We start from the raw sequence: 13,636 nt of genomic DNA on the forward strand, positions 1-13,636 counted from the left end.
AAGCTGTCTGAAACGCCATCAGAACAGCCGTTCTATTATGGCTTGAGCTCTTTGGAAACCGATGCCCAACGCTCGACGATGCGAAGATGTTGATAACTATATCACATCATGAAGAAGTCTTTCAATATGGGGAAGCGTGTGCTACCACCAACGCCCCTTGTGGAAGATACCAAGCAGGGGTTAAAGGAGCCCGGAATTCCTTCGTAGCAAACCCCTTTTTTACTCCAGACTTCTGGAAGCCAACCCAACTCACAAGAGTAGGTAGAGTCACCCGTGGACAGATAGGTCGAGAAACACGCTCGGCGGATACTTGCGTCCACATCGACGGCGATTGTTTCCTTATCCAGTCAATATAACAAAGAAGGCCTCCGACTTCCTCCAGAAATCATTAGACATGCGGTCCTGCAAAGAAATTCGAGATGGGATGATGAAGTCACCTGGTAGGAACTGGAATTCTAAGGGGTGAGGTTGTCTGACTCCCTTTCAAAGGGGCTACGCGGAGTCTAGAATGACTAAGCTAGATGGACCGAGACGACCAAGACGGGAGGCATGTATAAAATGCTCTCCCAACGAATTTGTTGACCTCTTTTTTAACACTGGGAAGCAATATTGATTGATTAAAGGCCAGCTGGAGAATTAGTGTCGTGATTATTGACACAAGGACGACAGCTCTTCGCATTATATAGTATGACACGGGTAGATAGCGTATAGGGATGCTTCTTTACTTGCCATAGCGGAGCATACAGTTGGTTTAGATAGATTGGGTATGATTATAAGTGACAGCATGTGTCTGTTAACTGCTTAGGTACCTAGTAGATATGAATAGGAACGTGCGAGAAGACAAAGAGCTGATGTCTACATGTTTGATGCCACAGTACTGAGGCCCCATTATTTTTAGGTAGTACTAATTACCTGGGGAAGTGCCAACACGTACCTAACTTTGCACGTTACTTTCCCCCCCACCACTTTAAATCTGAACCGGGGCCACAATTGCTAGGCGTGCATGGACGCGATTTGAGCGCGTTCGATTTCCATCTAACAAAGGTCTATGAATCCTTGGCACTTGCGACGTCTTAAGGTAGCCTCTCAGGTGCGTTGGCATCTCGTTTGACTTGCAGCGACATAGAGATTCCCCAACCTGCCTTGTTTGAAAGGCGTTACTTGCCTATTGTCGCCATGGCACCAGAATCGTCTCGTCGTCGCAGGCGATCAGATACCGAGAATCCCGACAACGACAGCGAATACCAGCACGAAATCGGTTCCCCCAAGCGTCAGAGACTGAACGATGATTCGAATCGTGGTTCCGCAAACAAAGAACCTCATGCGCGACAGGCAAATAGCACATCGAGGGAAGACGACATGAACAATGGCTTCCAGCCAGGCGCTATCGTTCGAGTCACCGTGGAAAACTTCGTTACCTACGAAAAGGCAGAGTTCCTTCCGGGGCCACATCTGAACATGGTTGTCGGTCCAAACGGCACTGGAAAGAGTTCTTTGGTTTGCGCCATCTGTCTCGGGTTGGGTTACAGCCCGAAGCACCTTGGACGTGCCGGCTCTGTCAAAGAATTTGTTAAACACGGCAAAGATATTGCCACGATAGAAATCGAACTTCAGAAACGACCAAAAGACACCCAGAATTGGGTTGTCAAAGTACAAATTCGGCGAGAACAAAACAACCAAAAGTGGTGGTTGAACGGCAATGAGAGCAGCCACAAGCGGATCCATGCACTGATGCACAAGCTCAAGATCCAGGTGGACAACTTATGCCAGTTTCTTCCTCAAGATAGGGTTGTTGAGTTTGCCGCCTGTACACCCGTGGATCTCCTGCGCGAGACCTTACGCGCAGCCGCCCCCGAAGAAATGCTGGCCTGGCAAAGGCAGCTCCAAGAACTCGACAAAGACAAGAAAGAACTGGAACAATCTACTCATGGCGACGTAGAAACTCTGAGAAATTTGGAAAACCGACAGCAAGGACTTCAAGCAGACGTAGACAGATTGCGAGAGCGTGAGGAGATTGTGGAACAAATAAAAAACCTCAGGTCAGCTTTGGTCTTTGCCAAATATACAGAAGCCCGCACGAAGTTTAAAGACGCCAAAGAAAGGAAAAAATTGGCGGAAAGGTCTTTGAGGCGTCTTGAACACGATGCCGGTCCATCGCTGGAGGCGGTAAATACAAAACAACTCTACGCTCAACGCATTGATGAAGCAATCTCGGGAAGGAAGACTGCTTTGAAAAACGCAGAGGATGTTTCCAAGAAGCTTGCGCGGGATACGAGCACCGCCTCTGAGAATCTCAAGGAGTTTGAGAATAGCATTGAAGCGGAGCGCAAGGGATTTGATGCCAAAAGAAAAGAGCTTTCCCAGTCCAAGTCGAGGATCACGTCCCTGCAGGCTGATCTAAGAAACCGCCCTGAAGAGTTCAATCCTTCGGACTTCAACCAAAAAATTGTGAGAGTTTCTACTATACGGTAGATGTAGCATACTAACACTTGTGTAGCGAGGAGAAGAACACAGACAGAGGGAGTTAGAAGGAGAGCAACGTGAAGTGACCGGACAACGCGAGGACATCAAAAACAAAGGCAGATCAATCAACAACGAGATTCGACAGGTTGAAGAGAACATCAAGTCGTTGGAAACTCAACAAGGTCAACAGCTTAACTTCATGCGAAAACATTTCCCTGATCTGGCAACGGCCTGGGACTGGATACAGGAAAACAAGAACGAGTTCGAAAAGGAAGTTTTCGGCCCACCTATGATCAGCTGCTCCATCAAAGACGAACGATACTCGGATCAAGTACAGTCTCTCTTGCAAGCAGATGATTTTACATGCTTCACAGTACAAACAAAGAACGATTACAAAAAGCTATCAGACCAGTTATATCGTGTCCAAAGTCTGTCTGTCGTCATTCGCTCGTGCGCACAACCACTCAGTGCTTTTCAGCGGCCAGTCAGTATGGACGAAGCAAATGAATTAGGACTTGATGGGTTTGCTGTCGACTTTGTCGAGGGTCCAGAACCTGTTTTAGCGATGCTGTGTGCTGAGAAGAGGCTTCATCAGTCAGGTGTTTCCCTACGGGATCACAATGATGCTCAATACGACCGCCTAGTCAGAAGCGGTAAAGTCAATTCCTGGGCAGCTGGAAATCAATCCTTTATCGTCAGAAGACGCAAGGAGTACGGACCTCAAGCTATGACGGCTGTCACCAAGAGCATCCCCCAGGGAAGATTCTGGACCTCACAACCTGTTGATGGACAAGAAAAGCGAGAAATGAACAAGCGCCTACTGGAACTGAATGGCGAGAGAGATGTCTTCAAAGACCAGTACCGTGAATTGCAAGGCAGAATCCAGGACATTGAGGATCAAAAGAATAATATTCATGACAACATTGTGAGTCACACACTTTTCTTCTCTGTTTATCAGTATGAGCACACAATGCTGACCATCTTCAGGTACGACTGAAGGCCGAGAAAAACACTTTGCAAAAGGAATATCAAAAGTGGCAGTCCCTGCCCGAAAAAATCGGTAAGCGTCACGATGGAAACCACCGTTCTCCAGGTATGCTAATATGGGCTTAGAATCTGAGGAACGTTCCAAAGCGGCTCACGAACAATCCCTACGAGATGCGCGCAAACGAATGGTCGAGATTCGATATGAGTGGGACGAAGCCGTACTTCGCCGAGCTCAATTGGTCCTCCGCCATAAGGAGGCAATCGAGAGTGTTCGAACAGCGTACCAGGCTCTTCTCGAGGCCGAAATTCGCGGGGTTGAAGCCCATTCCGACGTTGTTGGCCTCATGGCTCGGAACTCTCATATCATGGAGCGCCTCGATGCCGAGAAAGAGACGTTGAAACAAGCTACTGAGGATGCCAGCCGAGCCCGAGAAGAAGGCAACCGTCTTTCTGAGAGAGTGCAACAAATGATTGACAGCGAACCAGAAAAGCGTGACCTTATCTCGGAGCTCTGTGAAAGACGGACTCCCGAGGCTATCCAAGATGATATTGGAGCCGAGGAAGCCAAACTAGAGTGCATGCACACACCGAATCCCAATGTGCTACGCGAGTTTGAGAAACGTGCCGAGGAAATTGCTCGGTTAACACGCAAAATGACTGGGTCAACCGACAAGCTCAATGGTATTACCCAAGAAATGGAAGAATTGAGATCAAAATGGGAACCTCGGCTCGACGAACTGGTAGCCCAGGTTAACAACGCCTTTGCATATAACTTTGAACAGATCAGTTGTGCTGGCGAGGTCCGTGTCCACAAACCAGACGACTTTGACGCCTGGGCTTTAGACATCATGGTTCGTTTCCGGTATGTATTTCTTCTGCTCTTTCCCATTATCACTTGTGGTCGCTTTAGCTAACAATCCCAGTGAAAACGAGACCCTACAGCAATTGACTGCGCATCGCCAGTCTGGTGGCGAGCGAGCTGTTTCCACCATCTTCTTCCTCATGGCCCTTCAATCTCTGGCACAGTCACCATTTCGTGTTGTGGATGAGATCAATCAGGGCATGGACCCTCGCAATGAACGAATGGTGCACGAGCGAATGGTTGAGATCGCATGCCGTGAGCATTCAAGCCAATACTTCCTCATCACCCCAAAGCTCTTGACTGGCCTCAGGTACGACCCAAAGATGCGTGTGCTTTGTATTGCGAGTGGTGAGCACATGCCCCGAGAAGGTCAGAAACTTAACTTCAAGCGATGCTTAAGGGTCCAAAAGGGACTCATGACTGCCTCCGCGTAGTTTAGAGCCACAGATTTTCTTGGAGTATTCTTATGTGTAATTTTAGCAGCAAGAGAGGTCAACTTGCCGGACGTGATAGGGGGACCCGGCGAAATGGAATTGATACCATGATATTATGCGACGAAACTTCTTGTCAATATTGATTAATACATCCACACGATCGAATCACTTGATGCACGCCAATGAAGCAGTCTCGGGATTTTGGTGAGACATACATTTTGGACTGGGAGCATTCCATAGTTGTCACAAGCGATGAACGAATTGCTCTATACATGTGAATATAATCACACTAGAAACTGGCAGCGCCTCAATTTCAAACCAGACAGTACATCATTTATTCATTCATCTTTCTCCCATGCATGACCATACTCTTCTAGAGAGAATTGGCTCGCTCTCAAGTCAAGACTACCTATACGTCGTAGTCACAAAGCCTGTAACCCCCATGTCTTCCAAGACCCCTCCGTGGCGATACAGTTGAGGAATAGAAAGGTTTCTTATTTTACACAACCTTTTTAGAAACCAGGCAAAAAGAACAACTAGAACAAGTATAATGGCCCATCCCTCCAAAGCGAAGAGCGAGCAGAAGGGAATTAAAAGATATAACCCTTCTTCAAAAGAATTAGTTTTCAGAAAAATCGATCAAGCCGAAAAGGGAAAAGAAAAGAAAAGGACTGCACGCGAAAATGACAGAGCTGTCACTCAAGACAACTGAAACTCCATTCCACCTTTGCGAAGATCGGGATGTACAGACATTGTCCATCGACCATGAATCAAAATGAAGAGGGTGGGTATATTTGTGTCATGATGGCGTATCGGTATCCGGTATCCAGGAATTACTTGCGATTAGATGTGTCGAGGCTTGTCCCCGTCATTGTGGGTTTCCTCCGTGTCAAGTCTCTTACGCCAATCTGCCAGACTCTCGCTGAGGCCGACGCCAGCAGCGGCATCGCCCTCCTTCTTGACGCCTGATGATGCGTCAAAGTCAAAGTTGGTGCTCAATCGATAGTTCTTGTTGGTTGCCTCCCACTGGCTCCGAAGGGTTTCAAGCTCGTTGGCAAGGCTATCCAGGGCCGCGCTGTTTCTAGCCTCCAGACCCCCGTTGCCGTTTCCGTTCCCATTCCCGTTCCCATTCCCATTTGCGCTTCCGTAGACGCTCTCGCCTTCGGAGCTCTCTTGTCTTGAATGCCCTAAGCCCATACCATTGGCACCGACAGCCACCTCGGAGTTTACGCTGGGCACTTGCCGGCTACGACGACGGTAGTTATCGACGGAATGCTCAACCTGGTCCAGCAGAAGTGCCACTTTTTGCTCAGCATCGTTTGCGCGCTGCTCAAGGAGCGCGTTCTCAGATTGCAGCTGCTCCAGATCCTTCTGGTGGCTATTCAACTTTTGTGTAGCCGCTTCGTGGTGCTGGCTGGTCGCTTGTAATTCTGTTTGAAGGCCGGCAAGTCGTTTCTCCATCTGGGCTGCAGTGTTTTCGAGCTCTGTCTCGAGACTTCGGATTCGTGCCTGGAGTTCCGCTTTCTCACTCTCCCAGTTAGCGGATGTCGAGGATGCTCCAGCTTGAGCGCTGTCCTCAAGATCTTCTATCTCCGTCTTCAAGCGGGCATTTTCGGTTTTATACCGAGACAATTGGTCTTTGAGTTGCTTGAGCATCTTCTCGGTGCCCTTAACATAATGCACTGCGGACTGATAGTCACTCTCAAGTTGCGATAATTTCTCGCGCCAGGCCGCTTCAGACTCTTGGACCTGGATGGCAAATACTTGCTTGGTTTCTTCATGGGCAGCGGATGAACTAGCAAGCTGGGATTCAAGGTCGCGAACGCGATTCAAATCAGGAGAGATGGCCGGTGAGTTGATCCGCGGGTTTGTGATACCACGAGTGCGAATAGAAGCGGTGGGGCTTATGCCTCGTTCGCTCAAAATGTCTTTGAGCGCATTGTGCTGCACGGTCATGGCATTGGTCTCAAGTTGCTGAGCAGCTAGTTGGTTCTTGAGATCGGTGTTCGCTGCCTGCAGGCTTTGTGTATCACGCAAAGCAGACTGCAATTGCCTTCTGATTGTGACACCTTCGCGACTTGACTGTTCTTGGTATTGTTCGAGACCCGCAATACGCTCTTCTGCGCCACGTAGTTTGTCAGCTGCCGCCTCAACTTCCTGCTGGTATTTCTTGACCAGTTCGTTTGAGGTGGCGAGCTGAGTCTGCAGAGCCGCAATACGTTCGCCATCCGCTTTGCTCGGGCCAGAAACATCTCGAGCTGAGATCTTATCAAGGCCTGCGAGAACCGCTTGTCGAGTTGTGCGAGCTTCAGTTGCGTGCTTCTCCGAAAGTTGTTCGGCGTCACGAAGACGTTGTGTGGTAGCTACAAGCTCGGCAGTGCGAGCTTCGTGCTCAAACCTGAGCTTGTTGAGCTGCGTCTCAATCTTTTCGCGCTGGCTTCTTTCTTCTGCAAGCTTGTTCTCCAGAAGAGCTGTAGAATCCTCAGAAGCTACAATAGCAGCTCGAAGAGAGTCAAAGGTTTCGCTATGGTCTTTGGAGTTCCCAATAGCTTCATGGTATTTCTGCTCCATGTCGTTCTTCTCGATGTGGAGTAGTTCGACAGTGGCAGCAACCTCGGCGCGAGCTACCGAATGTTCTCTCGCTTCATGTTGGGCAAGATGCAGTTCGGCCTTGAGTCGCTCAACCTCTGTCGACGTTTGCTGCTTGTAGCTTTCGAGTTCTGCCATGCGTTTCTGAGCCGCATTCGAGGTGTCGTCTGCCAACAAACGAGCCTTCCTCTCCGAGTCGAGTTCGCTCCTAGCGGAATCGAGTCGCGATTGGAGGTCCTTTTGAACATGTAACGCAGAAGCGAGCTTCCTACTCAGCTCACCAGACCTGAGTTCAGAGTCGTCCTTGGGGCCATCGAGCTGCGGTGTACTTGCGGAGCTCCCACCCAGGTGCGCCGCGAGTTTGGCTTTCGAATAGATGGCTTCTTGGATGGCAGCATCACGTTGCTTCTCTGCCTCGGCAATCTGCTTGGCAGCGACAACGGCTTGCTTGTCAACTGCGGTCTGGACATTGGCAAGCTCGGATCTCATCGCTAACAAAGCCTCTATGAGTGGCCGATCCTCATCGTCAAAAGTCTCAGTGGCCTTGTTGTCAAGCAAAGGACTATACGAGGTATTGGGGACGTAACCAGCTTTCCGTGCCAGCTCCAACTCGGAAGCATACCACGCGTTTCTGTTCCGGGCAGAGTCCAGCTCTTTCAGAAGAACGACTGTTTGTGAGTTCCTTCCCGATGACCGTCTGTTAATGTTGTTGCTGGGTTGCCTTGCAGGGACTGGTGGCGAAGCTGGCCGAGGCGCGATTGTTGGCTTGATCGAGGCTTCTGGCGTGCCATCGGCCGGGCCTTGAGGTCGGCCTTGTGGAGCTTGTTTGATCTTGGAAGCATCTCCACTCACTTGATCCTGACGTGAAGCAACACGTGGTGGTTGCTGGATAGGTGTTCGTTGACCGTTTGATGCAGGGCTATCGACCTCACTGATTACTTCTCGTGTGATCGGTGAGCCAGAGTGCATTGTTCTTGGCGAACCGGAGGCGCCACCGCGTTCTGCCGATTGCCCCCGTACCCGTGCCACGGCAGAAACGTCCACGGTAGGCCTGGCAGGCATCGGGCCTTGGGGGGGAGGACCTGATGGAGGCATCGCCGAGGCTCTCGGAAGCTTTGCGTTTGCGATAGCGGGCTGAGAACCTTCAACCTCTACGCTGTTGGGTGGCGATCGATGACCATTGGGTGGAGCAGATGGCCCTCCCACGATCATTTTTCTCGAGTCCGATGGGCCGTTTGATCCGTCTCGTGCAGGGTACGGGCGATTGCCCTCACTCGCACTCGGTCTACGTGAGCCTTGCACTCGCGGAGGCTGCGAAGTCTGCGGCGCATCATTCGGGTATCGAATCTTTGAGGTGTCCAGAACATAGAGGAGTCCCAGATCGCTAACGGATGCAGTTGCTGAGCTTGGCTCGCCACCAAGAACCACAATCGATTTACCAACGGTCGTCATGCTGTGGCCCGAACGGGGGGAAGGAGAAGGCCCCATGTTTTGAAACGTGTACCATCGCCTCGATGAAATCCTGAAAGCTGCAAGGTCGCCAAGATCTGTTCCTTCCTCGGTCCTTCCTCCAAAGACGTACATGACATCGTCTACAAGAGCGGCGGCATGGCCTTCTCGCGGGGCTGGGATATAGCCAATGCAATCGAATTGAGACCATTTGTTAACCGCCGGATCGTAGCACCAAACGTCATTGAACCACTGGAAACCATTTGTACCACCGAAGCTAGAATTCTGTCAGTGACTGTTCAGCAATACCTGTTGTCAATACTTACAGATACATCTTGTCGTTGAAGGTTATCATTGTATGATTGGTACGAGCTGCCGGCATCTTGGGGCTTGTCTCCCCATGGACCAGAATTTCCCAACGGTTGTTTGGCATCTGGAGTTGGTTGAGATCAAATGCCGAAAGATCGTTCATGAATAGCCCCTCAACCTGGCCTCCAAAAACGTAGATTTTAGATCCGAGTATATTGAGAGAATGACCATAACGACCTGAAGGTCGTGGTCCGGACGGCAGGGCGCGAGACCATTGTCTCGTTGCTGATCTGGTTAGCGAATAGAAATGTTATGCGCAGTGAAACTCACAAGTATTCAGAAGGTATAGCGTCTCGTCAAGGACATCGGACTCGTCGATCTTGGTATCTCCACCATACACAATGAAAGCATTACCAACTAGCAAACTTGAGTGGCCAACTCTTGGGCCGGGACCTTCTGCAGTTGTCGCCAAGGGATAGCAGGCCATATTACCTCCTGCCTCAATCATCCATAGATCACCTTTGACAGTAGAGCCGTTGATTAATCCGCCCATCAAGTACACATCACCCTCTTTCGATGACACAGAATTAACAGCGGCCCCATATCGTGGGAACGGTGGAGGGTGGGTGGAAGTATATGTTAATCGGCGTTGTGACCAGGGGTATAGCGATGCATTAGGCCCATTCAAAGGAGGCCCATTTCTTAACTATATAGTGTGTTAGCAATTGTTAGAAAGTGAAGACAATCAACACTGCAGATGAAAGTGAATATGAAACGTACAGATGGGTCGCTGGGTTGTTGAGTTGACTGATCAGCACTTCCACCACGGCGCCCATGACCATGGCTTAGTGCAGGCCCAGGTCCCTGGTCAGGACTTCCACTCGTGGCTTCATTTTCTATCGAGTTCACGCTTCCGGTAGGAGTTGCACGGTGCTGCAAAGAGCCCTTTTCGGCGGCGCGAGCGGTGATGCTTTGAATCGACCCTTGTGAACCGGAGCCTGCGTCGCGGCTACCAGATTGTGACTTGTCTGGATGCTTCTTCGATTTGAACAGAAAAGCCATTATGTAGCGTGAAGGGGCCGCGGTGCGGCGAGAAGTTGATTCGGGAGCAGTATTCGTCGTCTTGCAACTAGGCAGGATGCGATGGGAGAAAAAGTCGCGGGAAATCGGACGTTATCGTGGTATAGCGGTCGCGTGTTAAGGATCACCAGGAGACAAAGCGGATGTTCCGACTGCGTAGGAGATCCAGCCACAAACGTAGAAACAGGTACGAATATCGATGTTCGAATTTCGAAATGGCTGGGCCAGCATTGGCGAACGTGCTGGCAGAACGCGAATCGTGCTCCAGAGATTTAGAGACGTGGTCAACCTCCCGAATTACGGGGAGTCCAAGGTAGGGGAGGGGGTTGGCCTCGGGGTGGACGATGCGCTGTCGCACGCTGTTAAGCAACAAGAGTTTCTTTTGTATCGTTCTGCGTCCACGCAGTTGCTGGTTGTTTCAAATGGTCGTAAACATCAGGTGGCTTGAAAGGAGGATGAATGAGTGACGATGCGGCGGATAGAAAGCCCCCGTTGGGTTGGCGCAGGAAAAGATGTGAGATGGAAAAGCAGGTGGTGATGGTCAGGTACGAAATAAGCGGCCAAAGCCTGCGACAGCTGCAACGGAACGGAAACGGGCAGCGCAATGATAGATGGGGCTTAGTCCTTGCCTCTTCTGATGTGGATGTGGATATAGATTGGAGGATACATTGCTAGGTTGCTTCTTAGGTACAGCAGCCTCAGTGGCCTTTTAACACTTTAGTAGGTACCAAGTAGTACTAACTTATTGTCTTTTACAGAGTTACTGTAAGGGCATTCAGACAGACCAGGAACGTTTCTCTTCTGATCCCTGGAGCTCACAACCAATCAGACCTCAAAATTTGATGCCCCTGGGCGGCCCTCACCCGGCCCATCATCCTGGACCATATTAGGGGTTCCATTCTGGCCAACTTAGAGTGCCAATGCAACAGGCTAACTAACAATTTACATGGATTTGTGTCTAAAAGTCGAGGGAAGCAAATGTTTATATTTTCCTTGATCTTTTTAAAGAATGGACTATGTATGACAGTACCGCGTGTGTAATTGATACCGGGTATTGAAACAAGTTTACTTGATGTTCAGCATTCATATATTTGTACAGATGTGGATAAATTGTTTGGATCTCTAGGTGCGGAACTAATTTTTGCCAACATTTGTTATGATGCAATACATATCACAAATGAAGAAGCACGGCAGTCATCAATCGTCGTCTCAATCAGGACGCATTTTGTTAAATTGCTTGGTATACCTTTACGCGATTTGATGTCACATTCCGGCTATGTGCATTCGTTTCTGCCAAGGGTCTCTTTGTTCTATAGAGTACTATTTCTACGTATAGGTAGATCTTCCATGCCGACCTCGAGGAGTGGAGATATACCGATACCCCTGTGGCCGGGGACAAGAGAATGGCAAGGTCCATCCAATTGCCCACCCACCGGCCGGTGTGCCCCTTTTGTGCATGTGTTCTGTACCTGACAGGAAGCCACTGTACGAATTGGTTATAGTTCTAAATCCGCAGAAGAGCGATGGAACTGTAACTCGTTCTATCGCCAATTAATGCCCAAAGAAAGAGATAATCAAGGATTTGAAATCACACTGTGGCTACAAAGCTTTAAAGCTTACTATACACAAACATTTGAGCTACATCCGAGAGTAATGGAAAACGCCATGACCCTAACAAATGATTCTGTATTGTTCATACCATATGCACTCTCTTCGAACTTCGTAGGAGCGTGGAATTAGCTGCATGTAATAAGCAATACCAGATAGTTGTAAGCTGAGTTACACCGCCTTGATTATATTGTCATGGGTGGTTCAACACCGAGCGTTACTCCGATCATTAAAGGCCACTGGGTCACTATCATCTATATCATACCTAGGTAGGTACCTAATAGGTGCTCGGTAGTCAATCATCTTGCTAATAAACTACTAGCACGAGTGGGCATTGTCGAAGGATAAGAAACTACATGTGTAATAAAGTGCTATACAATTAGCTAGTTTACGCCGATATGGACTCAAGAACAAATTATTGATTAGTACAGTACTTCAGTGGTTAGTAGGTAAGTAAGTAGGCACCTACTATGTATAAGAAATGGCAAAGATCGAACCAGCATCCATATTTGTGTCGTTTCATGTTTCCCGGACGCTAACGTGGTCAAACTCAACGGTCTACCCATGCCAAGCTTCCCGGTGATTACTACTGTTTTTCTGCCCCACCCTATTGCTTTTGGTTAGCAAGGTGATAAAAGAAAGGGGCGAAGCGCTATCTATCATCAGTACTGTAGCGAGTTGTGACGATGAAGAAGAGGGCGACGGAATCGGTGTGGTACTGATGCTATGATCCAACTTTGGAGTAATCAGGTGAGTGCATAATAGCTGTGTCATCTCTCACTTGAACCGATAGAGTCGGCTGTTGGTTCATTCTTGCATCGAAAACTTAGGCCAGCAGAGACATATCGCTGTGGAATCACAAAGAATTAAATCAGTAGGAAATGGCGATGATGATAATGCGGCGAAAAGAAATGTGCAGGTGGCATCTATTAGGTGGTAAGTTTACATACATTAGTAGGTACCTGCTATTATTAGGCATATATCATCCTTGGATAGTATTTACCTTTCTAGGGACAATGGTTGAAGAGCTCATTCAAACAAAACCTCCCCAGGTAGCCACGTGTAGGGTCATGCGTTGCACTTCTAATGGCCTTTGTCGAACATCCGGACCAACCAGGATTAACCTGTACTTTTTATTGGCAGTTTAACGCTCTGTTGCTTGCACCTCAGAGCCCATTCGACGTTGGTTGACCCAAATAGCTCGGGGTTTTCCATCTGCCTGAAGTTTGAACAGGGAGAATCGAACAATGCAGAGGTCGGCACCCAATATGGAAGTTGGTCAATACCTTAGTAGTTACGAGACTTGGGTTTAATACCTATGCAGTATCAAATCGTTACAATCAGATGGGAATTGACTCTGCCCAGTTGCTATGAGTGTCGCACTCGACGGACAGGATGCGGATTCTGATTCAGCATGTAAGCAGCACATGCACAACTAGTCTAGCAGTAGCTGGCTGGTCATTGTTAGGAATTCCTAACTTTTTGGCGCTATCCTGGTCAGCCACATGGACTACCAACTGTAGACCGAAACTCTAAGCCTCATATTTTCCTCCTCTTGTCCACCTTGAAAAAAACGACCTTCTACCGTTCAGAGACTCACGGCTGTATTTATCGAGCGATTCAACAGGAGACTTAAGTCACGGTCTCAACAAATTGAGCACTGATCCGCAATGCCGGCTTAAGCTACACAGCAGAGCATGACAGCTGTCGCTAAAATAAACGTCACTTCCTCCACATCTCTTTATCCAGCTACCCGCGCCCGCCTTACTGCCAGCTCCTCCGCCAACGCTAGACCTAGACTCCCGCCAACTCGTGCTCGTCACGACAACACGCGCTTCTTGGCCACAACAAACCT

At 49.0% G+C, this 13,636-nt stretch overlaps 2 protein-coding genes across 2 annotated transcripts; one reads left to right on the forward strand and one right to left on the reverse strand.

The window, feature by feature from the left end:
• Window positions 1-1,176: 1,176 nt before the first annotated feature.
• FPSE_11727 (uncharacterized protein) lies at window positions 1,177-4,746 on the forward strand (the record flags this gene model as incomplete). Its single annotated transcript, XM_009264844.1, has 5 exons — window positions 1,177-2,448; window positions 2,498-3,388; window positions 3,451-3,523; window positions 3,577-4,312; window positions 4,374-4,746. 5 exons carry the CDS (start codon window positions 1,177-1,179, stop codon window positions 4,744-4,746), a joined length of 3,345 nt encoding a protein of 1,114 aa, XP_009263119.1.
• Window positions 4,747-5,589: 843 nt separating this feature from the next.
• On the reverse strand, window positions 5,590-10,155 carry FPSE_11728 (uncharacterized protein; the record flags this gene model as incomplete). Its single annotated transcript, XM_009264845.1, has 4 exons — window positions 5,590-9,061; window positions 9,111-9,378; window positions 9,424-9,799; window positions 9,874-10,155. The coding sequence occupies 4 exons, from the start codon at window positions 10,153-10,155 to the stop codon at window positions 5,590-5,592; spliced, it is 4,398 nt and encodes a 1,465-aa protein (XP_009263120.1).
• Window positions 10,156-13,636: the final 3,481 nt, after the last annotated feature.

Source organism: Fusarium pseudograminearum, chromosome 2, assembly GCF_000303195.2.
Source record: "Fusarium pseudograminearum CS3096 chromosome 2, whole genome shotgun sequence".
In the NCBI taxonomy this organism is placed as follows: domain Eukaryota; kingdom Fungi; phylum Ascomycota; class Sordariomycetes; order Hypocreales; family Nectriaceae; genus Fusarium; species Fusarium pseudograminearum.